This window comes from Mugil cephalus, chromosome 18, assembly GCF_022458985.1.
Source record: "Mugil cephalus isolate CIBA_MC_2020 chromosome 18, CIBA_Mcephalus_1.1, whole genome shotgun sequence".
Taxonomy (NCBI): domain Eukaryota; kingdom Metazoa; phylum Chordata; class Actinopteri; order Mugiliformes; family Mugilidae; genus Mugil; species Mugil cephalus.
Window position 1 is genome coordinate 7,573,406 of NC_061787.1, and position 26,082 is coordinate 7,599,487.

A 26,082-nucleotide genomic window follows, 5' to 3' on the forward strand; every position below is an offset into this window, starting at 1 on the left:
AGTCTTAGTCATTGATAAATATTCTTGCAGCTTCTCTTATGGACGTCTAATCTCTGCCAGATTACTAATTAATAAATAATGCATAAGCGAAGTAATAGGATGCTGTTCTCAGTCTCTCTTCTTAACATTTTATTTTATTTATTTTATGGTAGTAATTATCCTGATTCATTGTCTGTATGAGGCAAAAAAAACATGACAGATGCTTGTGGGAAAGCAAAAATCAACAGCTGCAGTGTGATTGAGTGACAGCGCTGCCGTCCAATCAAAAGAGAGCGTCGTCTCCTTCAGCCAATCGCAAGCCGGTGGGCGGGGCCTGCGCTGGTCTGAACTACCCCCGTGTAGCTGCGGCTAGTTAGCCTGCCTGCCTGCCTAGCCTAGCAGCGCTGCCGAGGAATGACATGCTTTGATATAGAAATGCTACTCCAACGGGGCACCGCGTCTGAACGGGGCTAGGCTAGCTTCGCGGAGTGGCGAGAAAAAAAAAAAAAAAAAAAAGCTGGCCGCTAGCTCGGATTCTGGATACCATTTGAGTGCATCCCGTGGCAGTACCCGCGACGCTTTAACAAAATTTCCAGGAGGGAGATATAAGAAGAGGTGGCCACCGGTGTCAGGTAAGACGTGGTATGACCGAGCAGTCTGTAAATCTGAGGCTGATGGTGAAGCTCTGCTACGTCCAGACTAGCTCCCGCTGCTAGCCTTCCATTCAGCGTTAACGGCACACGTAGGCTAGCGGCTAAACCTCAACCCCAGACATGTCGCCATGCCAACACACGGTAACCCAAATGCTAACGTAACCGTTAAAAAAAAAAAAAAAAAGCATTACCGGGATTGTTTATTTGCTTATTTATTTATTTTTCCCACACCCACACCCTTTAACCAGTTGGCGTGACGCGGCGTCCAGTTAAAGTTGTGAGATAAAAGCTGCAAATAAAACTGCTGCACAGTCGAGTTTTTTCTTTCTTTCTTTCTTTTCTTTCTTTCTTTTTTTTTTTTAAAAAACATGTACCCACACTTCATTCCGTCCGGGCATTGCACCATTACATTTCTCAGGTTAGAAAACGGAGAGGACGATTTAAAAAAAAAAAAAATGGCTGTAATGTTTGCATTTTAATTATATGTAGCCTCTTGTTTATTGTTTAATCGTATACGTATGTGTTTTTTTTTAACCCCCGTTGTGTAGCTATAGCTCAAGTTGAAGTTGTGTAGTGATTTCAACCCAGCTTCGTCATGGTCACGATGGAGGCATCATTCCCCAACATTAATGAGTGGTTTTAAATAGCCCTAAATGGCTATTGCAGACAGCCCATCCTCTCATCCTGTACCCATTTTAACATCACCACTGGTTTACTCACTGTTTGAAGTATTCATTTTGGTTCATTTTCTGCGAGATGTCAGTGTTTTTATTCATTCCCCCAAACTCTTGATATGCCTTAAAATATGGGGGGGATATGGGGGGGAACCTGTGCTTTAACTTTAAAGAAAATCAATGAGGCAAACTGGGTTCAAACAATAAAAACAACCGCACACTAGGCTGGAAAATTAATATCTACCTATAGAGAGCAGTAACAGGAAGACAAATGCTTTTGTGTAAGATTTTCTTAGATGATTGCACACCTCGTTTATCTCCCGACATTGTTTTTCTACCTTACACAACTGCAGCCAGACTAAATGTCATGCTTTGGTAGTAGCACAATGGGTAATGCAGCTGTATGACTGTTGGCAGGCTCCCTCTCGCCTTATGTTTTTGTGGCCTTTTGCAAAAAAAAAATCGTAGCGCCACACTGTGCTACAGTTTGCGAGATTGCTGCAGCTCGAGTATTGTGTCCCCGCGTGTATTAATCTGATGATGTGCGTCTGCTTGCATCTGAAGGATTTACGTGTGGCTATTCAATAACGTGGTTTCGGTAGTTGTTGTTCGCGCTTAATGTTTTCAGGGAGGAGAAAAAGAACAGTCTGCTCGGCCTGAGTGGGAGTCACCGGGAGGATGGTTGCAGTTTTGCTGGGGAAATATGGAGCTGTCATGCATCTGAGCGTTTTAACCTTGAAGCCCGACTTCCTATTTATTTTCATATTCGATTTACAAAAGAGGCCATCAGACGACTTGTGTGGAAAATTCGCACCTGTCAGCTGGGAGGTTTTGAGCTTATGTGCAGGATCGAGGTCCCTCCTCCCTCCCTCCCTCCTTTCCTCGCTCTAAACTAAAGCTTTACATCTTCATATTGCAGCGAAGTGGCTCTGCTTTTGATTCGTCCTATTCATAGCTCCTGTTGACTCACATACCCGCTAACGACACCCGGATTTGAACGTTACGTCAGATAAATCAAACGAATAAGAGGTGATGGACCCATTTTTTTTTATGTAACATCTTGCCCTCGCCACTTTTCCCGGTGCCCGATTTTGTGCCACCAGTGGCCTCCAGGAGCAAAAAATCTGTTCTCTCGGCCTGGAGGGAAAATACCAACTGTGCATTTCATGATAGCCAAAAACTAAAGAGGCTGAAAATGTCTCTTGTCAAATGATGAGGTTTCAAATGAAATTGAGAAATGGGATTTTTTTTTCCACCCCTTGACTTTCTTCTACATAATTTCTCTTCCATTTCCTCCTTTTTTTTTTTTTTTTAATCGTTTAGCATTTCTTTGTCTGTCTGACATGTTTTCATGTGATTACCCATGCATTAAGGAGCGTTTGAACAGACAATAGAAAAGAGCTACTTTTTTATATTTTAACTGAGGTCAGCTGTGGAAAAGCGTGACCTGCTCCTTTTGCTCAGAGAAAGTGCAAATGGAGATAAACTGCGTTTTCAAGATAATATCACTGTTTCCTGACACCGGGAGTGCACCTCAAACCGTTTCTTAATCTTAAACATTGCACTGCTAAAGGTGTCGGTGTGATGTAACTCTCCCCACTTGTGGGAAACCATGGGGCTATGTGAAACCAAGGTATATGGTGTTGTTTTTTTGTTTGGTTTTTATCAGGAGTAAGTGATTTTACTTCCTGTTACAGGAGAAAAGAAGTGGGCAGTTTCAGTGGTGTTTTTCTTTCTTAGTTCATTATGGTTCGGGGGTTTCTCTCAGTGGGTAAGGCTGAGAGAAAAAAGAGGATGTGTGTCTTTGTGAAACCGCAAATCGTTATGACAGCAGTTGTTGTGTGTCCATGATTGAAAATGCTAAAGTGTCATAACGCGTTCTGTGAAATTCACGTATCGCTCATAAGGAGAGGAAAGACTTTTCAGGTGCAATCATTTTGAAGAAGCACTGAGGCGGTGTCTGGTCTTTCCACCTCTGCAGATTCGGTGTGAATTTGCTCATCTAATCATAGGTGCTGCCCTGTTCTCAACCACAATGTTCTCACCAGACTTACCAAGTGAGACAGCAGCAGTGTGCGCCCTCTGGCCTCATAAAGCTTTGAATTCAAGTTCTTCTGATGTGACCCTGTTGCTCATCACTTTCAGATCATTCCCTGCGTTCTCTAATTCTGTTATTGGAAGCTACTATCCCACATGCAGACAGCAGGTGGTCTAGGAAAGTAACTATTCACCGGGAACATCTCGCCAGAAAACTGCACGTGGTCCAAGTTTTTTCCTATTTGCCTTCACTCTGCGGATAGGAAACGCTGAAATAACGCACCGAACGCGCTGACTCTCAGTTTGCATAGCAGTGTCGCTAAGTTGTGTGCAACGTGCTACAACATAAAACAACATGCATCAGCGTCAGAGGCTCAATAGAGCTTGGACTTCCTGTGGATCCATCTCACTTTGGTTTTCCTCAGGGCTGATGTTTTACAGCGAGTAGCGTACAGATGTAATAAGTCTTGTACTGTCGTCTCGTTGCTATGGTTTACTTTGTTCATTTTATGGCAAATGTAGGGGCTACTGCCTCCTCATCACACTAATGTTTCTTTTTTTAGACGTCAGTTGCCGACGCTGCCTTCACGTGTTCGACCAATCAACTTAAACTAAATCATATACCTCATCACACGCCAGCGTCACTCAAGGTTCACGCGCGAGTGGTGCGATGTTAAGAACCGAGCTCTATTTCGAGACATTATTATAATTAAAACCTACTTAAGGGCAATATTTTTCTGTAGCAGTAGAATGACCACCGAGTATTCTGTGGTGTCTATGCTGTGCTCTGCAGCAAAGTTTAATTTTGGGTCCAGGGTCTTGCCAAAACACTACCTACATACCTCTCTAGTCATGTTAAAACAAACTGACTACAGTTTATAATGAACGAAATCTCTGACAATGCGTTGTTTTGGTCCCCCACAAACTGGACATCAGATACCAACTGATCTATTAGTTGTAATTGATCTATTAGCTTTTAGTTTCAAAGGTTATTTCAACTGAAAATAGTCCAAATTGGTTTTAGTATGTCCTCCATGGCCACATTCACCTTCAGTGCTGGATCAGGGTTGGATTTTTTTGGAGGTACATAGACAGTTGTTCATCTGTGTTCCTCAGACACTGGCTTTTCATAAAAAATGACACGAAAACATACATTTTAGTCACTTGGATAATATTATAAAAGGACCCATTTTCATTAGGAAACAGTCTTCCCAGTGTTTCAGATGTGTGTAGGCCGACAGCGCAGAGGTGAGGCTTTCTGCGGTAAATGTTTTCTTTCTTGTCGGTCTCCTATCAAAGATCTTGTAGATCCTCATTTTGTGCTGACCCCAGATTTTTGTGGCATCGCCATGCAATCTGGAATGCCTCCTGCTCCCAAAACGCTCGTACACGAGTTCAGACACGTGGCCTCCGTCCCAAGTAGCTCGTTCGGTGCTATTGTGACGGCACCCTAGGGCTCACGTTTACCAGGATGTAGGGAGAGGAAATCTGTGTATCCATTTCATCTTTCTGACACCGGCTTTTTTTTTTTTTTTTTTTTTTGCAGTTTACAAAATAACCTGTCTGCACCCATTACCCTTTATCCTGAAAGCTACAGCACCAACAAGGTATACAGCTACAGATTCCCTCTTATTGACTCCTTAATACTACTACTACTTCTCATCTGAAGTAGCCTGGTAGCACGGAAAAACAAACCGCAACGATGTTAAGAGTCCTTCTGCTTTGTAAACTTGGATTAGTCGTTGGGAAATCCCCTGGAGTTCTCTGAATTCGTGAGGTAACCTGAAGGTTTATTTTTGCTGTCGCCTCGATCCCAGTTTGCTTGAATGTGGTCATCATTGGACCTGGCGGACAGGCCACCCAGAACGAGAACCGGCAGCCCCCGGGGGTGTGGTTGAGGATCTAGGAGGTGTGTGAGGAAATGGCTCCTTTCTTAAAGGATGTCTTGCGTTCTAGTGTTGTGTTCTCTCCGTGCAGATGGAACAAAAGCATCCTCCTGTTGAAACTCCTCCTGCTAAGGCCATCTGCATGCTATCTGTTAACTCTAAATAATTAATGTTAATTAGATAATGTGTGAGTCTGGCTTACATTCTGTGGTTCTGCAGTGATATTATTTCTATATTTAGCCTGCACTGTTGTAGAACAGACTATCTGTGTGCAATATGTTGATATTATGTGGTTTGTGATAAGGATACTTTCATCAAGCCTTTCAGTGCTGATACAGATCACTGATATACTTCATTGTGATAGGTTTCCTTTGAGTATTTTTTTTAGCAAGCGCCCACATGAGAGACCCCGAGGAAGTCACCTTTCTTTCATCACTCTTTCCGTTGAGCTCATTTTTCATCACTCCAGAGGTGCCAGTCTTTATCTAAGCCATACTGATTTGCTATGAACACTGATTCTGATTCTTGCATGGTAAAATTTGGAGGTATTCGTATTTAAAAAAAACAAAACAAAAACAAAACAAAAAAATGTGCGCGTTAGTCCTGCACGCCAAGGCACTGTTACAGTGTTTGGCGTTGCATCGTCTCTTCCTCAAAAAGGAAGTAATTTCACCATTACCGTCTCTTTGTGGTCTACACGGTAAAGTCCAGACTGGAGGATACGCAGCATTAAAAAATGAGCCGTCGAGTGACATGGGGAAGTGAAAACCGTGGAGTGGGGTTGTTAATTTTCCTCGACTAAGATAAAACCATCAAATTTAGTGATGAATATCCTCTGGGCCACTAAATGTCAAAATATTTCAGTTTATTAAAATAGTGATACTATAAACCAATCAGGCGTAACATTATGACCACCCACCTAATAACGTGCCTCCTAGACAGTTGTGACTGATCAGAGAATAGACATGGGCCTTCTGACGTTGTCCTGTGGTGTCTTGAAACAAGAAGTTGTTAATGAGGGCCTATGGGTCCTATGTGTTGAGGGGAGGGGCCTCTGTGGATCATCCCACGGATGATGGATCAGTTGGGATCCAGGGAATTTGGAGACCAGGTGAACAACTTTTGCTGTTCTTCATCACCTTCGTGTTTTTTTTTGGGTTGTTCCTAAAGCATTTGTGTGTGTGTGTCAGGCTGCATCCTGCTGGAGATGGCTATGGGGTGGGGGGCGCATGGTCTGGTCTGGTCTAGGTGGGTACTACATGTCTAAGTAACATCCACATAAATACCAGGTCCAAAAGTTTCCCAGCAGAACATGTTGTCACATGAGTTGTCACAAGAAAATCAGTGTTATTCACTTCTCCTGTCAGTGGTCATAATGTTATGCCTGATTGATGTGTATTTCAACGAACATGCAGCTGTGTACTTGATTGCACTTGTTGAACATTTAAAATTACGACGTGAGTTGTGACGCTCGATTTTTTTGCGTGGGACTTTTGCATTTTCTCAGTAAACTGCTAAAGCAACTTGCTTCAAAGATTGCCATTTGTGTGCACTCTTCAAAGATTTGTGTAGGACGCAGGACGAGCCCTTTGATGTGAAATTAGTTTAAAAGTTGCGCTCGGAACTTTGGCAATCGGTTCTTGCTACAAGAGTAAATCTCTCTCAAAGGACAAGAGCCACGGTCTATTTTTGGGCCATTCCCAACTGCCGAGAGTGATCCCGAGGGGTGGATAACCAACTGCTTTCACACAGTCATGAGTGCAGCCTACAGTAAAACGCTCGGCCCAAAACACCGGAGGCCCCTCCTGATTAAATCTGAATATGACACTAGGATACTGCGGACGTCTTAATGTGGAAAGTTGCACGTTTTCTCAACAGCGCCGGTGTTAAAGTTTAAACTAGTCCTCAGCTCAATCTCTTTTAACGAGGTGTATTACACGCACCGACGCTACGCGAAGATAAGTTATCTGAACTCGGGGTCGAGCCTGCACTCTGTCAGATTGCATCACTTTCCCATCATCCGGTCACCCTTGTGTCCGCGCTTCCTGTCTCACAGCTGGCCTGCCAAGTCTCCCATGACCCTTTGCTGCTGTGCCACTGCTTTGTTTTGAGAGAATCTGGGACAGCTGGGATGAGATGCGATCCCATGGGTTTTTAGTAGCCGTGGCTCGGTGTGGAAGGAGAGGGGAGGAGAGGGGAGGGGAGGGGAGAAAAAAAAAAAAAGAGAGTATGCAACTGTGGGTCCGACGCTGTCCTGCATGGTCAGTTTGCGAAGCTGCCCTGTGGCTAAAAGGCGAGTTTTGGTGTAAGTCGGGAGGAAGTGCAGCAGCGCTAGAGGGGCTGAGAGAGCACACAGAGCACATTCCAGAAGGCAGCAGAGCCCTGTGATTTTAGCAGGCTGTCACAGGGATTAGGTTACTCTGTCCGCCTCTGTGAGCTCATGCTGTTGCCGTCTCAGTGCCTCAGCAGTCTTGCCGTGCAGCGGTACACTATTTACTCCCACAGTGCAAGACAGAAAGGGAGTCGCGGGCTTCTTTTTTTTTTTTAAACTTTTATTTTGCTTTCAAACGTAGACGCAAATTCAAAAAGGGCTCTCGAACGAGAATAAAACGAAATGGACAAACGCAAAAGTAGGCTCGTCGTATAATGGATGAATTGATGCTTTTTGTGTCTTTTTTTTTTTTTTAAAGCTGTTATGACTTCCCTTTTTTTTTTTTTTTTTTCCGAAACACTTATTCTAAACATCAATACAGATTCGATTTGTCTGTATCCTGTGCCGTCTTCTGTAAAAGCATCCCGGCGACGTGCGTTGCCGCGGCGGCCACTGGGTGTGCTCTTCGCCTGGGTCCTCGCTCGCGTCGCCTCTCTCTCTCTCTCTCTTGCAAAGGCGCAAGTGGTTATGGCAGCAGCTGTAGACAGCAGGATGTGGTGAACTCATGTCACTTTTGTTTCATAGTAACATGAGAACCTCGCAAAGTTGCATGCTGCATCTCCATCACCCCGCTGGCATGCAGTTGTCGTGGTTTGCGGTTTACAGTATCACTTAAACCTCTTCAAATTTTATTGACTAGTTAAAAGGTATTTTCTGAAAATCTAACTATAGCATCACCAACCTTTTGCTTGATTGAATAAGGCGGTGATGCCAGGTGCCAGGTTCGTGTCAGTTGTGTGTTGCTGATAGGGAAACAGCTGTGAGACAAGTGTTGGTCCTCTTGAGAGCATAAGTGGTAATGATAGAACCACATTTTGACCCGTCACTGACCCACTGCTGGTATGACTGTAGATAACGCTCGCCCAGTGTTACAATACTATATATATGGATGGCACAAATACACGCTCCTATTCTGGAAACCTATTCTCACACCTGTGGTAATTTTACCCTGCAGAGTTTGCAGAATTCTGTGTTGTGCTACGACTCGTGAATGCAATACATTTTTAGCACACACAGATTGCCAAAGATTCTCAGGCTCTCATGTTAGGAGTGTGCAAAACACACCTTAACCATTCAAATAAACCACTGCCTGAATAATCTAAATTACTATCCGAGCTTTAATCGATATTAAAAAATAACGATTAGTCGCAACCGATCATTTAAAGTCGTATTAAGTTGCTTGATTTGACGTTCACCTCATGTAGTGACTCATTTGCTGTATTGCAGGAGCTGTGATGAAATAATTTGCTGTAATCGTAGTATTGATCCAACGGGCTTTTATTTTGAAACAGATACAGGAAGCATTGTGTTAATTTAACCCTTTGTTGGCCTCCTGACTGACCCGCTGACCACCAACCAGAGGACTGCAACTTTCTGAGAGTCTGACTGAATATTTATAGCAACATAGGAAGTAGCAGCAGACCAACAAAGGGTGGCTTGGTGTTTGTTTGGTTAAAAATATGAAATTAATATGCGAATGTAGGAATTTTTTCCCTCTTTGTCAGCAGATAGGTTTCTAATGATGCAAACGAGGAATGGTACCAAAAAAAGTAGTCGCGGCGAGCTGGGAAAACCCTGCGCTCACCACAGACCACCGCATCTGACCACCTCTCCACCATTCCATGCAGTCTGGGTGCCTTTGTTGACAACCGCGAGTCTTGTGCATGAAGATTTTTTGTTTTTGCTTTGTGTCTGGCACCCGTGTTATTTTCAGACTCCTTGGCTTCTTCAAAACACCCGTACGCAACTGGTTAGTCATTATAAAAAGGTCACGGGCTATTTGACAAGGAGTGGTGATGCATTACGTCACTGCGTTTGACGATCTCTTCCACAAAATATTTCCAGATCAGCGGCCTTTTGCCCTTCATACCTTCGGTTTGTGCATAGGCCTCTCTCCTCCACATGCCTTTCTGAATAATCAGAGAACATGTTAGAAGACAGAAATTTAATATTAACTTTCAGAATCGTCAAACTACTGAGGATCCTGCAGATGTTTTTCCCTCACCTGTTGCTTCGTTTCCATTACCCATAGAAATACGCAAAACCGTAACCGCAAAAGTATTGCAATAAAAAACTGGTACATTTACATCGCTAAAACATTTTTATGCTCTCATGAGGTGCTTTTTCAGATGTAACGATATAAAGGTTTTTTTTTTTACATTTCTCTGTCACCGGAGATGATGCAGGAGGTCATGTGACTAGTTAATTTGAAGTCCATCTTCCTCAAAGAGAAGTCTCACGTGATGAGAATTTAAGAGAATTGTGGGATATCACCAGAATAGACTTAACGAGAATCACAGCTCATTCCCAAAACACCTTTCAATGGAAACACGTACACATACTTTCTCAAAAATTTCAGAAATATCGCTTTTATTTTGCGAAAAACTATAATGGAAACGCAGCTTGTTGCATCTTTGGTCTGTTTTTGTGATTAAAACAAGTCTCTTGTTAAAAAACAAATGGATAAAGATTATTCTACGGGGGTTGGGATTGATTGTCCCTGTCTGTTAATCGCGCCGGGCGGCGTGGTAAACCGAGGTCCACGGTGGACGTGAACGCGACACCGTTCGAGCAGTTTGACCCGTCTGACCTCAGGTTTCGAGTTGTGCGGTGGCGACTGGCCTCGGCTCGGTCTGTGGCTGCGCGATTAGCTCGGAGCATCTGTCGCCTAACTTTTTGATCCTCCCTCACATCTGCACCGTCGTAAGTCACTGCGGTGTTAATGTGCACTCAGTGCTCAGCCACCTCAGATGTGGGGTGGGTGAGGGGGGGGCGGGGGAGTGTTAGCCGGCTAAAAGAGAGCCTGGGCTGCAGTGTGCTTTCTGAAAACGGGAGATAACTGGGAAAGAGATGGTCCCACACCGATGAGTCTGTCGTTGCAGTGGTGGGGAGAGCAGAAAGTGGAAAAAGGATAATGAGGGAGGGCTGTTGTAAACGGAGAAGGAGCAGCATATATATGCTCGCCTCTTTGGCAGAGCAGCAATCCAGCCCAGCCCAGGGAGTGGAGAGATTGTTGCTTTTGTCTCGGCGAAAGAGCCACTTGAGGAGAGTAAATCAACTCTTTGTTTCTGTGCGCCGCTCCCTAACATGTCAGTGTTCATTAATTTAATTAACGATGGAAAAGGAGCAGGCAATAACTTGCTATGAGATATAACCGCAGCATACACCCAAATGTTTTTCTTTTGTAAATTAAGTCAGCTACGCCCCACATGGGGAAACGCAATCCCGTCAAAAAGTTTGAGCCGGATGTTTCAGTCGCACCTCTCAGAGCCTCATCAAGACCAGGACAAGCTGAAGCCATCACCTCCAGTTCCATATTTACACTTCGTCTTTCTGAGAACTGCTCGAGCGACATCGCTCCTCGCTCTCAGCTTATACTTTATTTATTGTTTATTCTGCTCCTCTCTGTTAATCAAATTGGCTCGGCCGCCTCTCCCGGTGTTTGCCTAAGATCAGGTTCTGGGCCTGTCTCACGACCAGCTGTAGCTGAAACTTAGACGCCGCTGCTGCTGCTTCAAATAAAAAACCAAAGCTCCCTGTCTGTGAGGTCAGCGTCTGGTCCCTGAAGTCAGTCGAAGGTGGTGGTGGAGGGGGGAGGGGGGGAGGGGAGGAAGGTGAAACTCCATCCACTCCCATGACATCAGAGCAGCCGCTTCAACGGTGCCTCACTCCCTCAGCGCCGACCCAAGTATCTGCAGCATTAACCTAAGCAGAGCCTGACTGTGCTGATGGCCATAAGGGTCATAAGACCAGTTGTTGTGAATGTGCTCATTGTTGAGCACGAAGTCTTCACAGTGGATCACAGTGCTCCTCAAATCATAATTGTAGATGGCCCGGAGAAACCAGCGCAGCGTTGTAAACAATGGAGCCATGCTTGTGATGTAGTTCGCATAAGCAAATCATAGACTGCAGCCGTAAGAATATTTATAGTGCTAAACTTCAAACATTATCTGCCTCATTAGCGCTTCGCTGACGTAGCGGCTCCGCTGACGTACGGCGGGATTCTTCTCCGCTGCCCCGATACAGTAATCTTCGCCGTCCTCCTTGCTCCCAGGTTTACATTTGACACATAACACAAAGGACAATCGCGCGCTACTGAGAGGAAATCATCCCGTGTAAATGTCTGAAGAATGCAGATACTGAGAGATAAGTTGTACGCTTCAACAGCACCCGGTGTTTAATAGAGAACAGAATAGTCATTTGTGTCCGTTATTTCAAGAATACAATTGGTGGAGGGAAATTCTGCCCGAAGAGACTAAACTGTGGAAATGGTTTCTGGCCTGGCTGCATTACATTAGTTTATTGGGATAAGATTGTACGTAAATTGGCATGAATGCACTAATGGACGGCGTTAGGTTTGTTACATAAAAAATGAGAATGTCATTTCTGGGAAACATTGTCAGGAGATTCGCTTTGTGACTCTCTCTTTTTTTTTTTTTTTAACAGGTCAACAGAAGCATCAGAGCCCTTCAAGTTCTCAGCTTTGATGCAGTACAGGTACGACTGTCTATTTCGGTCTCTGACAGATTCCAAATTTACTCTTGGCGCGTCTTCTATCTCAGTGCCCGGAGCAAACAGCGCAGCCGGAGAGCACAATGTGTGTGAAGTCTGAGCAGGCACAGGAAACAGATACTCATGATCCATACTTGGGCAAGATATGTCAGTTCAGAGGGATGCTCTGTGAAAAGTGCGTTCCAAATAAGTTGCTATTACTGCAGCATCTAAGGCGCCACTAGTCCTGAAGGCACCATGATGAATTATTCTCCTTCTGGTGCAAATGCAGCCGTAGACGTCGTGTGATTACCTAACAGTCGTTTTGATCTTATTTTCTTATTTTTTTTAAGACTCAAAGTGAGTTGAAGTTGTCTTTATGATGATGATTTATGATGATTCTCTCTTGCCAGTGAACCTAGTGCAAGATGACGGAAGAGGTGATTGTCATCGCCAAGTTTGACTACATGGCCCAGCAGGACCAGGAGCTGGACATCAAGAAGAACGAGCGCCTCTGGCTCCTCGACGACTCCAAGTCCTGGTGGAGGGTTCGAAACGCCACCAACAAAACGGGCTTCGTGCCGTCCAACTACGTGGAGAGGAAGAACAGCGCGAGGAAAGCGTCCATCGTCAAGAACCTCAAAGACACACTTGGTAAAAAAAAGAAACAAACAAAAAAAAAACTTTATGGTTCCTTCAATTTACAAGTTCTGCATTTGGTGGTTTGATATGATGCACATCCTGGTCTATTTTTATGCAAAATGTCGTTGAGCAGTAGAGCTATTTGCAGCCTAAACATTTATATATCTATGGGCCTTTGCATCATTTTCCTGACGGGTTTTGTTTTTTTGTTCTTTGTTCTTGAGAAACGAAGCGACATCTTTTAACTAGGCCACCTCACTTTGTTTGTTTTTCTTAAACCGCGCAGTTGTGGTATGTAACGAATTATATGAAAGTCACCACAGGAAGGTGGTCTCAGACAGACGTGTGATTGGCTCAACACTAGACGGAGACTTTCTTCTCACTGTGCACTTAGACTGAAACTTCGGATCGGAGTGCGTGTAGCATACTCTCTGACCCAGCGTTTTCAGGTTTACCTTGAAGCATTTACTCAGGTAAGGCTATTTATTTTTTTATGACATTCAGTTATAGCTTCAATACTTTTTTATTTTATTTTATTTTTTTTTCCACACAATAGAAAATCTGTCTCTTGCCTTTTTATTGTGGCTGGAATTGATACAGCACAGGTGTCGTGTGCTCCGTCAGCGCCGCAGTAATATTTCTGGGCACTGCCACTCACCGGGGGCCTTGCGCTGCCGGGAACAAGCCAAATGTAACCGTGTATGTAAGCCAAGGTTACCGTTTGTTTTAGCTTAATTCTCCTCGATGACAGATAGTCATGATAATTTGCGATGCGCCCGCTGACCGCTGGTATCCCGCCTGGAACGCATCCAGATAGCTCGGCGTTTGCTTCACCCGTGATTTCACCGTTTGATTATTTCACGTATGTGTTTTCATTAAGTGTCTTGCCTTTGGTTTCTAATGCTTTTCATATTTTAGTCTCAAATCTCGGTCAAATGCACGATGCTATATCTATTTTTGTTACGAAAGACCGTGGCTGTGCTGATCTATTTATTGCAAACTTTAAACTTGCAATAAAAGGCAACCTGATGTCTTTTTCTTGGCGCTCGTGTGGTGACAGCGATGCGCCCGTGCGTGGGGAGGTCTCTGCGAGGAAGCCCTTAACCCCAATGCGGCATTTCCCTGCAGAAAGGAGAGAAAGAGCGAGGGGGATGTTTTCGGTACTTCTAAACACAAGTGTGTCATCGGCTTATAACCGTATCACACGCTGCAGTGTTTGCAAAACACTTATCTGTCGGACATGTGATCTGCTTTTTCCTGTCCTGCTGCACAGTGCAAGACATTTTTTGTGTAACGCTTGTTACTAAAATACTTTGAAAATGGAAAACAGGAAGAGGGGTCTCTCGTTTTGTTTTTTTGTTTGTTTTTCCGTTTCCAAACTATGTTGAATTGACTTCAACTAACAAGGATTTAACTTTTTTTTTTTTGCTCTGTCTTGCTCCCAGCTGTAGGTTGCATGTATTTGTCAAGAGCATGACATTTGTCTGAGCTGTCACTACAACCACTGATCAGAGGGGAGGGGAGGGGGGGGGGGGCTCAGGTGAACAGCTGCACGGATGACACAAACACAAGTTGTGTCTCGTAAAAAAAATAAAAAAACAAACACAAACGCGGCCGCAGAAATCTAGTAAACGCCCAACAATCGTTCTGATCCCTTAATACATTTAACGCATTATAACCGGGACGTTGTGGGTGGTTGTGATGTTTTTTGTTTTTTTGCATGCGTACGTGTGGGAGTCGCGTCGAGAGCAGCAGCACCACACTTTCATATGTTACGTGGGAGGGAAATCTATTTCTTTTCTTTCTTAAACGGGCCCGTTGCTGGGCGTGGAGCGGTGTCATCGTTTGAAAGAATGCGTGAGGGTATGATCTGTCTGCAGATGGCTGTGTTTTGCCTCGCGAAGAGCGTGTGTGTGTGTGTTTGGAGACTCATGTTTCCTGGGTTTGTTGTAAAGTTATGAGTGTGTCTCTACAAACAACTGCAGTCATGTGACACTGACTCGGCCATTGCCGTCTGTCCCCACAGATCTTTTTTTTTCCTGCAGACTTCTAAAAAGACCCTCTTAAATATGCCGCTGTGCGTTGAGGAAATTGCTGCTTCACTTTTATCTTTCTTTCATTTTCTCTCTAAGTCTTAAGCTTCTACCTCCCCCCTCTCCTCCTCCTCTTTCCCTCTCTCCCTCTCTCTCACCCCCCCTCTCTCTCCATGAGGCCTCTGTGCGCTGCCTTCCAGAGCTGGACTGAAGGCCTCTCTGTCCCGCTCTCCGATTGGCTAAACGTGACCACATGGTCAAACGAGTGGGCCGCCCCCCTGCTCTCCTACCCGCCCAGCTCTCTGGGTGTTCACATGGAATAACTCTACAGCTGCAGTGGGAAGAGAGCAGGGGCCGGGAAAGACGGGGAGAGACGGCGAGCCCAAAATGGACATGGCTAACCTATTCAAACACTTCTTTCGTGAGTTTTCTAACTTCCCCGCCCGTTTCTTCCGAAGCTCCCTGTCGTTGCTACGACTTGTTGGCTGTTGTGCAAGTGGTCTTTTGTTTAAAGTTTAAGCGTCTCTCTTTTTTTTTTTTTTCTTTTTTCCTGTGGCGGAGCGGTTGTGAGGGTTTTTTTTTTCTCTTCTCTTTCTTTCTTTCCTCCTCATCCTTCTGATTTTTCACTTTGCTTCAGCGAATGAATTCAGCCAAATGAATGTGTCATGTTTAGAGCAGGCAGAAAGTGATTTTTTTTTTTTTTTTTTTGTGCTAACATGTTGCGCTGGCAGGGAGAGAGGGTGAGAGGGTGTCTCAACAGCTTTTGAGGGTTGTGTCTGTGTGAGCGGCTGAGGAGACTGGGTGGATATGCTGTTTGAAAAGCCTTCTGCTGAGCCCAAGCCTGTAATTGCCTCAGCAATCCTACTCTGTCTGTTTCTTTTAAACACACACAGACACACACACGGTGATCCTGCTCTTAGTTTTTTCTAGTCTACACGAGTGAGCTGCAACTTGGTGGATGACATTATTTCACTTAAAGACCCCCCCCACCCTCCCCCTCTTTTCCACCCTGTTTTAGGAATATCTCAGGATATAGTCGAGTGTTTTCTTTTATGCTACCCTCAGGGCGAGCTCACTCTTTCTGGGAGGGTCCCCCCCCCCCCTCCACCACCCCCTCCACCCCATACACACTGCCACTCATGAGCTACAGTTGTGATGTGGGGTGCTCATGTAGAACACTGTAGTCATTGTGCTGAGAGGAGGAAGGGGTCTTCGCTGATAGATGGGACCCAGGCTCCCATCCCCTGCACCTCGCTCAGTTATCAGAAGAATGCCAGTGCCCGGGCAGCTCCGTGGGGCCGCGGACACTTTACAGCCACGCCGACACCCTCCCTCAAAAGGCCCCGCTGTAATCTCACCTTGTAACCGCTGAGTGGTATCTCCCGTCTTTGTCCGCCCTCCCTCCCTCCCTCCCTCCCTCCTTACGTGTCCACCGACCGATCCAGGGACCGTCAAAGGGGGCGAGAGGAACACAGAGATGAGCTAACAAAACTTTTGCTTGTGTAAACTGAGAGCTGTTAGTCTTCTTTGCTCTTTCCCTCTGTCCCCTCCCTCCGTTTTCCTGTTTCTCAGCCTCCCCAGCGAGCGGAAACTCTAATTTGAGCCACATTTCTCCCTGAGCATTGGAGAAGTGCGAGCCAGGGAGGAAGTGAGAAGTAAGAAGGAAGTTGAATCATTGTGTCGGGGTCTGTCCGTTGGACTTTCTGGCAGTCCCCCCCCCCCCCCACCCTCCTCTCCTGCTCCCTCTTTTCCAACTTCTTTTCTCCAAACCAGTAATCACTCTTTCCTGACAGCGAAAGCAAAAAAAAAAAAAAAAGGAAAAAAAAAAGACGTAATCGTGATTAAGAAATTGGCAGCTCGGGCCTGAGATGTCTCTTCTTTGTGTTCCTGCTTCTTTTTCCCCTACCAGTGACCTAGAAGGGAGTGAATGGAGTGAATAATGGTGTGAGTTTGTTGAAGAGTTGCCAGGGCTGTAAATATGTTGGTAGATAACAGCTTATAGCACATCTACAACACAGCTCCTGCAAATGACCCCTTACATTATCCGATAATGTGCAGGTTATTTTCTAAATGCAAACGCTTTGCCACCTTGAATACCAGGGAACAGCCGCTCACATTCTGTGTTTTCTAGTATTAAGTAAGAGGAAAACCAGACAATTCACCCGTTTCACAAGGAAGGAACTGTGAAATTTCCCCTTTTCATCTCGCGTCTGCTCAGATTTCTAATAAGTGGCGATTAGTTCATGTAGAATATAACAGCGTGCTGCAGTTTTATTGATCAAAAGTTGTATTGAGTATGAGACTCTATCGAGATTAAAGACTTTGCTTTAGGTAGAGAATCATGACGGTGGTTTGTGTGTCATAGTACAGAAGTAGAACGTTGGCATCATCATCTCAAACTTTTGTATCTTCCTCCGCGTTTTCAATCAATTTGAATGTCGAGTTTTCTGAATAGGACACAAAGGTTAATCATTATGTCCCGCACCAGGAACGAGCTGCTTCGCTGGTGTCCCCGAATACAACACGACCAAGCGTGTGGTTGTGGAAAGTTATTGAATGAGGGGAATCCCAGCCACTTGGCAAAGCTGGCTTGTTTTACGATAAGAGTGCACTGATAGAAAATTGAGAATTTACATTTGGGTCAATGGAGGAAAATAACAGAGGCCACGTTAAATAGAGTTTATAAATGACTCTTATTCTAATGTAGATTTATTTTATGTTGGCGTGAAATGCTTCGCTTGAGGATGAGCTGATCATTTCGACGTTGCTGCACCGATGCGCATAAAATCACAATAATTGGGGATGTGGAAAGAAATTAAACATTGTTTGGATGTACAGTCGCGTAGGTGTGTGTGCTGAAGGAGGAGGAGGGGGTGGTTCTACTTGACGTGGCCCCAGACGGTAACACCAAACCGTCCAGGGCTATTCGTGAACCCTGCTCCATCACAGAGATCGATGGCTGTCTGCTTCCTTTTGATGTCTCGGGCGGCTGAAGTTGAAAGAACTTTGCACGTTTCCTGCGTAGCTATCAGTCAACCACGTTAGCAGCTCGATTGAAGCCGTGTCTCCCAGACGTCTCCTCCTCTGAAGAACACGCCAACTCACTCATTGTGTGCGTTCCCTTCAGTTTACATTGACTCACGCGTTGACTGTGCATTGCTGTCATTACATATAATGTGAAAGTCTCGTGCCAATCAGTGTGGCTGAGGGTTGCTGGTTGGCACCACCTGTCTGGTCAGGCATTGGGAACCGCTAAATTTACTAGAATTGCAGATTAAGCCGCGGTAGTAACCTAATTCGAAACCGAACTGACTAATACCATATTTAGGCCGCTAGCAAATGTGTGCGGTGTCGAAGCGGAGGGGATGTTCAGACGCTGTCAGACAGGCTGACGCGGGGTGTTGTCGTCCACAGAGGAAGAGCCGTGGAATGGAGGGAAGCCAAGAGGTCGAAAGGGCCCGAGCAGACAATGGACAGCAGGCCGGCGTAGGGAGGCCAGAGTTAAAAAACAAACTGATTCCGGTCTGTCACTGGTGGCCGAACAAACACCCGTTCACTTTCTTCTCTCCCCCCCCCCCCTCATGTGCTTGGCCTGTAAACAGAAAGTACCTTCTTCAGAAGGGTTTAACATATGCGTCACTGTAAGCAGGTATTTGCTGCCTGATCTGATGCAATATGGTTTCCTTCCCGTATCCTTCTCTCAGGAAATACACAGGAAAAAGCGCGTGACGTCCAAAAAGAGAAACATTTCTTCCATTGCACACTACGTTTTTGTAATTTCTCTTGTAAAGCCCTTTTCCCCGGTAGCAGCATGGTTTTCAAGGGAGGTCGGAAGTACCACATTGCATATGTAGATGAAAAGCTCATGTAGCTGGTATAGTATTTGTGGTAAACTTCAGTTGGAGAGTGTGCACATCTGCAGTGAGAGGAAGACAAAGCTTCTGAGGATGGGGTTTATTTGTAGTTTTCTGCTCCTTATCTGTTCTTTACATGGGTCCAAATGGGAAAATATCTGTTGTCTGTCAAATGAGAGCAGAGTTAGTTATTTCTACAGGTTTAGAAAATTCATATGTCTTTACTCAACTGGAAATAACTTACAGAAGTCAGTGTATTTAAAGTTCAAAAACCCAAACAGAAAACCTGGCGGATTATCAAAGAAACGCTCGACAAACCCAGTTATTGTCAGTTATTCAGAATGCAGCTGTGTCCACCTCTGAAAACAGTGGCCTTGTGTTTGCGTGTGTGTGCGTGCGTGTGGAAAAGACGACGGCGAACAGAAAAAGGAAGCGCGAGCTCACAGCCGCACGAGTGTATTCTTGTAATTAACCTGCAGCACCATGACAGATGGGCCCGTAGAGAAGCAGATGCCCTCAATAACAACCCCCTTATCTTCTCCGAGTATGATCTACCTGTGGCTGTGCAGGCAAATCCCAACTTCCCCTTAATGCCCGGGCACAGATTGAGCATCTAGTCAAATGCGCCTCCTCTGCTTTCTTAATGCAAAGCGTTGACTGGAGCAGGAAGCAGCAAATAAAAAAACCCTGACGGGGACACCGATAAGGGCCGCGTTACCTGAGAGATAAAATATAAACTCTCACTTGTGTCCGTCCTCAGCTGGAGCTAAAAGATTATTTATACAGAGCTGACCCTTGTCCTTCGTTTGGAGCTAACTAGGCCGTTTCCAGCTGCGCAGAGACACATCCTGGAGCGTACACCTGCATCATCGCTGTTTTCCTTTTCCCCTCCCAAAAAAGCGTGTCATGTTTGTGGATGTGGATTCAGTTTCACCGTGTTCGCTCCTTCAATTCCCCCCCCCAATATACGCGCCGTGTCTTTTTGCAGTTCTGCCTTTTTAGTTATTAAGTCTGCGCAGATGCTAGTTATGGATGCGCCTAACCTCCACCTTAACGCTTAACACCCCGTCTGGAGTCTGTAGTTATGTACGGTGGTGTGACTAATAACAGGGTCTACCTGGAAGCGATCTGACGTCGGACTCTGTGCGCCGCCGTGAAATTTGTCTGCGCCTTTTTTGAGTCAGAGACACCCTTCAGTGACAATTTATCCGAGGCGAAGCGCATCCAGCGCGAAGCTGCGACACATTAGTCATGTCCCCTCTCTCCGTCCCGGAGACTACACCCTGTTTGACTGTATAATTTCACCCAGCTGTCTTTTGATTATGCAAACAATACCCTGCGAACGTAATCAGAACTAGGGTCCCTGCTTCGGTCTGCTCAGTGTCTAGTAACGGTCTTGGCTTTAGCCTGGTTTGCCTACATCATCAGTAAGGGCTGTGATGATTACAGTAATGTAGCTTTGGAAGAAGTAAAAAAAAAAAAAAAAAAAAAAAAAACAGTTGACAGTGATGTATAGACGGTTGAGAGCTTCTTAGAAAGTTGGAAGAACATATGATCTCAACAAGGCATCCACTGGCTGGCTTACACATGTCTCCCCTACAACTGTTAGCATGCCAGGCTGCCAAGTGGAAATTCCTGCCCAGTAAGACGATGACCACAGAGCTTCCAGCGCTCGGCCTCAGGGCCCCGCAACCCACGAAAAAGGCTCAAGGGCACGGTAATCCTTCTGCTGTTTGAGAGGCGGCGTCACGGGGCGCAGGTTTTTTTTTTTTTTTTTTTTTTTTTTAAAACGATGCCAGGTCGACGGTGGTCACTCGTGTTCATGTCCACGGCTGAGGAAAAGCTAGTTTTCTGACGCGGTTGATGAAGTTTGGGGTCAGAGGCTTGGAGAGCGATGGGACTGGGAGGGACTGGAGTTCGTACAATGCTCATTCCTCCCGTCATTCTGCACCGAGGGTTGGCAGGAACGGGACGGGGTTTGGTCGGGAGCTGCAGGCCTCGGGGCAGCTGAGGTGATTAGTCCGACGTGATTAGGGGCCGAGGCTCGTTGCCTGCAGAGTTAAAGGGAAGTGTGGTTTGTTCGCCAGTAGCACTACTTCACATTTTTTAGTGTCCACAGGATTATAAGATCATGCCAAAACAAGTTTTCATCTCACCTTCTTTTTTTTTTTCTCCTTTTTTTTTTTTTTTTTTTTCAACATGCCACCCTTGCTTTTTTTTGTTTCCTCAGCACCTAGACCTAATCCCCAAGAATGTATTTGGATTTTGGTTGGGCCACTTTAATGTGGAAAAGGAGTGATATTTAGCCCTGATTACCCACTCTCGCTGTATTTCAGCACAGCCCATAATGCTTATTATTGCTTCCTGGTATTTGTCTGGGATTTTTTTTTTCTTCCCTTAAAATTTCTGAGGTAATGGTGTGCGTGTTGTTGGGACTTGTTCTACCTCAATGCAAGACTGTGAGAAAAATCCTTTTGTTTCAAGTGAAATTATCCGTACGTGATAATAAAAAAAATCCACTTTGGCTCTGCAAACTTTAACACCTTTTCCTCGCTTCTGTTTTTAGGAATCGGGAAGGTGAAGAGCAGAAAAGGAGGGATGAGAGACACCGCCTCAAACGCCGACACCGACCCGTACACAGACGAGCGGCTGTACGACCTCAACCTGCCGGCGCTGGTGAAGTTCAGCTACACGGCGGAGCGGGAGGACGAGCTGTCTCTGGTGAAGGGCACGCGGGTGGTGGTCATGGAGAAGTGCAGCGACGGCTGGTGGAGGGGGAGCTACAACGGACGGTCTGGCTGGTTCCCGTCCAACTACGTGACGGAGGACGTGGACGGGACGGCGGGGGGCGGGGGCATGGGGGGTCTCGGGGACCCGGCCGGATCGCTGACGGAGAAGCTGGCCGCCGTGGTGAACAGCACGGCGAACGGAAACCGGGTGCTGCACACGGTGCAGGCGCTCTACCCCTTCAGCTCAGACAACGTGGAGGAACTGAACTTCGAGAAGGGGGAGATAATGGAGGTGGTGGAGAAGCCGGAGAACGACCCGGAGTGGTGGAAGTGCCGCAAAGGGGACGGACAGCTGGGCTTGGTGCCCAAGAACTACGTCACTGTGCTGGACTCCACCTCCCATAAACCCGCGGCGGGGCCCGCTGGGCCGCCCACGCCGGACTGTGACTACATCTCGCCTTCGGCCAGCGGGCGCTTCGCGGGGAAGGAGTGGTACTACGGAAAGGTGACGCGCCACCAAGCAGAGGTGGCCCTCAACCAGAGAGGCACCGAGGGAGACTTCCTCATCCGAGACAGCGAGTCATCGGTGAGTGTGGCCTACACCACCTCGTTTCTTATCCGTTGGCATCCGTGTTTGCTTTGAAATTCTCTAAGTAATCACCGTTTTTCCCCTTTTCAGCCAAACGACTTCTCCATCTCCCTGAAGGCGCAGAGCAAGAACAAGCATTTCAAAGTGCAGCTGAAGGAAAACCTTTACTGCATCGGACAGCGCAAGTTCAACTCTATGGAAGAGCTTGTCGAACACTACAAAAAGGCCCCCATCTTCACCAGTGAGCAGGGAGACAAACTGTACCTGATCAAGGCCCTGGCCGCCTCCTGATCCGACTCTCACAAACACGCACACACACACACACACACCAACACACACATAAACACACCGACACACACGCACACACCTACACGTTCTTAATGGCATCCATATATAACACAGATACTCACACTAACATTTCAACTCCAAGCCTGAGAACTTAACACATCATCAGGACTTAAATGGCTGATTTGTGAGCATTCCAAGAGGAGGTATGGAAAAAGCATGGGAGAGACTTGGAGGGGGGAGACAAAAGACTATGGACTCCTGAGAGTTGACTACAGACCTCTTGGTCGCCTATTTTAAATTATCCAGATGTGTTAGGTCATAGGCAATGCCATGTATTTCCACCTTGATATCTATTAGAGTTGCATTTAGTTTTCTCTTTTTCTGTTGATAATATATAATCTTTTTTTAACAGTTTCTTTTAAAATGTGATTTTTTTTTTTTTTAACTGTACACAAACACCTGACTGAGATATTTTTTTTTTTTTTTCAGATGTTAGCAAATTTCAGAGCCTAGAGGTCTACATTTCAAACCTTTTTTTTTTTCTGTGTTGTCTGTCTTAACGCGTTCTGTCGTCGCTGTGGACACACTAATCCACGACTCTCTGCTAATCATGAATAAAAATTAAGTGACCAAAATATATTTATTGATGATTCTGTTAGGTTTGTAGAGATTGGAATACGACACTGTGCATCTTTATCTCTCTTATTAGTATTTTATTTTATTTTTTATTTTTATTTTTTCTCAGAGAATTCCTCTTCTTGTGCAAGGTCAAGCTAAGATATTCATCTTCCTTTCAACAGAACTGCTTGTCTCACATATTGCTGTATCCACATCATGTGAATGTTACAAAGCCGGGGCGTCCGCAGACGGTCCCATGACTTCGGATCGTGTCCTAACACCTTCCCCGCACCCCCTCCACTCTCCACTCTCCACTCTCCACTCACCAGAAGGGACACTGCCGGTCCACACGGGCGACGGGGAGTTTATTTGTTCGTGCCGAGGTCATGTGAAGAGTCAAAAAGTATTTTTCCATCCCGTTTCCCTCCAGCCCCAGCGTGTGTGTGTGTGGGTTACAGCTGATGTGTCTTCCCAATGTTGCCAAAGGGGATGATTCTCAGGATGGAGGCGAGTCAAGAGGGAGAGGAGGAGGAGGAGGAGGAGGAGGAGGAGAGCGGGAATGAGGAAGGGGGGGGCGTTCGCCGACAACAGAAAAGCTTCCAGACAAACAAATTCTGCGGAGCTCGGAGGGGAAATGGAGGACCGGTCGAGAGGATGATGTCACTCCTCCTGAATTAGTGATCACTGGAGGGAGCGGAGGACTCAGAGGTCGCCCGGGGGTCGTGTTTGTGCGGTTGCGAGTCGCGTAGATCACGTCAGGAGACGCCCTTCTTCCTTAAGCAGGCACGGGGGGATTTTCACAAAACAATTCCTAATGGCAAGAGATCTCCCGAGGAAAACCGGCGGTTCGGGCCGTTTATTTCCATGAGTCTAAATGTATGGCGAGTGTTAATAGAGTAGTTATCAGCAGCTTATATTTACAGTAAGGGTCTGTAGCTAATGGTTATTTGGTGAAAGTAGCGTTTGAATGTTGAAGTGCAGCAATCAGAGCTGCAGCAGCAGCAGCAGCGTTGGCGTGGAGCCACCGGAGCAGTGGGCTCAGGGAGACGATGATCACGACGGCTGCGATGATGAGTTCTCCAGCTGTGGCCAGTTGGAACGGAGCGCAGAAAGAAAGAGGGATTTCACAGAAGAGGAAAGGAAAAGATGGAAATTCAAAAAACAAAAAACAACAAAAAAAAAAAAACTGAAGGGGGAGGAGACTTGGAGGAGCCCCACGTCTTATTCAGCATCGGAGTAACGGATTTTTAGATGGGAGTGTGTTGGAGGGGGGTTTTAATGTAATACAAGCATTAAAAAAAAATATCTCATGCCACAAAGGATGGAAAAAAAAAAAAGAAAGAAATGGGTGTGAACCTTTTTCGCCCTCCATTCCCCAGGTGACGGACAATTACATAAACGGTGAAACAATTGCTTTTCAGTTTGATTTACGGGGGGTGAAAAGGCCAAGTGCTAATTTTACCCCTGACGGCACCGAGCTGAAATCTGAACCGAAGCGAGATCTTATTAAACGGGATTAAAAAACGACATTCCAGGATTAGGAATATTTAGATTTCTAAATGCATGGCTGAAAGTGTAAACCACAGGATTGTTCATCAGCATGGCTTGAGTGACTTATTATTACTTTTTTATCATTATTATTATTTTGTGAATTCTGGGTCCCAGATCTTAATTTCTACCCGTGCCTGCGTTCATCTCCACCCACCAGATTAACGTTTACCTTACGCCCCTCAGTCGGCCCCGGCTGTTGTGCTGTTGCCATTTTTGCTGCCACTTCACGTTGAGTTCTCGTTTGCCTACAGTTGTAATCTGGTGAAAAATTTCCTCCCCCGACTTCCACCTCTGCAGCATTAAAGTGACAATGTGCCCCAGTTTGAAGGATTTAGGAGGAGATTTTAACGTGCCTTCACAGCTTTTTGTCAACCAAAGGTTTAGTGTCCCATTTATTTCCGTTTTTTTTTTTTTTTTTTTTTAAACCCCCGCGCTTCCCACTTCTCTCGCCGGTGCTGCGCAGCCATTTGGTTAAAGCTTTGCATGCGCGTCAGTTGAGTGATTAGTGAGTGACATGTGAAAACATCCTCGTAGGGAAGCGTATTTCCTCATCTAACGCTCACGTTGACATAGGCCGACTTATTTATTTATTTTTCATCCTCATGCACAAAATGTCCATAAGTTGCTCTCGTGTGTAGTCTCAAGTGACCTTACCATAGCCGAGTTCATAAAGTATACCTTCTTCAGTGAACAGTGAATGCCTACATGTACAGTATATAATAAAAAAAAATATATATATATGTGCTGATGTTCATTCAGAAACATAACCCCAGGTGTGATGTAATCATGACCTGAATCTCATGTATGAGCACATCAAGTAACGGTATCACATATTGTTGGTTGTGAAGAAACTGTCATGGTTTCTGAGGATAGTTTTTTTTTTTTTTTTTTAATGTCTGTATGTAAAACTAGTGTAAGACATTCACTTTTGCAGTTTAGCCACTTAAATATATAAAAGAAGTCCTTTTAAATGTTTTACTTGATATCCACATACAGAACTACAGTATCTCTCCCCTGCATAGATATTGTTACTGGGATCTTTTTTTCATTTTTACAAACGAACGGAGGCCGCATGAGCAGAGCCTTGTAGCTGTACAGAAATTTGAATCTGCATTTAAAAAAAAAAAAAAAAGAAAGACACTGCAGCCAGTTGTGACTGATATTATCAAGAGATTTGTTTGAGAAACCGATTCGTGAGCTGCACTGTGGCCGAGCGCGAAACGAGCCTGAGATTGATCTCTGCAGATTTCTTGATGATGTTCAGAGCAAGTGGTCCGTGTTTCAACTTTGGTGCTTTTGTGCTGCTTACATTTCTATGGTGTTCTTTGTCTCACAACGCTTTTTTTTTTTTGTCTTTGTTTTTTTTTTTTTTCTTTTGTTTCCTGTCTGTATGAGAGAGTGAAGAATTCATGCTGTGGAATGATAAAGGCAGTGCTGTGAAAATTTAATGTCATGCTCTTAATACTGTTTTTATGGAGGGGAGATCGTCTTCAGGTGTAATAATTTAGAAGAGTTTATTAGAGTGTTCAAAAGACGTAATAAACGGCATAAAAAGGACGGATGTCTGTTGTTTTTAATCTGTCACCGGGTTTGAATATTAGCTGCTTGAATGCACACTCGCTGTGAA

At 45.3% G+C, this 26,082-nt stretch overlaps 1 protein-coding gene across 2 annotated transcripts; it reads left to right on the plus strand.

Moving 5' to 3' along the window:
• Positions 1 to 329: 329 nt before the first annotated feature.
• On the plus strand, positions 330 to 26,012 carry nck1b (NCK adaptor protein 1b). 2 transcript variants are annotated; one of them, XM_047568636.1, is made up of 5 exons: positions 330 to 611; positions 12,107 to 12,157; positions 12,565 to 12,805; positions 21,247 to 21,995; positions 22,089 to 26,012. In XM_047568636.1, the coding sequence occupies exons 3-5, from the start codon at positions 12,580 to 12,582 to the stop codon at positions 22,287 to 22,289; spliced, it is 1,176 nt and encodes a 391-aa protein (XP_047424592.1). In that variant the 5' UTR covers positions 330 to 611; positions 12,107 to 12,157; positions 12,565 to 12,579; the 3' UTR covers positions 22,290 to 26,012. The 2 variants fall into 2 exon arrangements, with proteins under 2 accessions (XP_047424592.1, XP_047424593.1); XM_047568637.1 differs by lacking the exons at positions 330 to 611; positions 12,107 to 12,157; positions 12,565 to 12,805 and adding an exon at positions 15,095 to 15,247.
• The last annotated feature ends 70 nt before the right edge of the window (positions 26,013 to 26,082 follow it).

Bases quoted from the DNA above. Each gene is read 5' to 3' on its own strand.
- nck1b (XM_047568636.1), top strand. From the start codon at position 12,580: ATGACGGAAGAGGTGATTGTCATCGCCAAGTTTGACTACATGGCCCAG. The intron at 12,806-21,246 runs GTAAAAAAAAGA...TTCTGTTTTTAG, and splicing joins GAACCTCAAAGACACACTTG to GAATCGGGAAGGTGAAGAGC. The intron at 21,996-22,088 runs GTGAGTGTGGCC...TCCCCTTTTCAG, and splicing joins TCCGAGACAGCGAGTCATCG to CCAAACGACTTCTCCATCTC.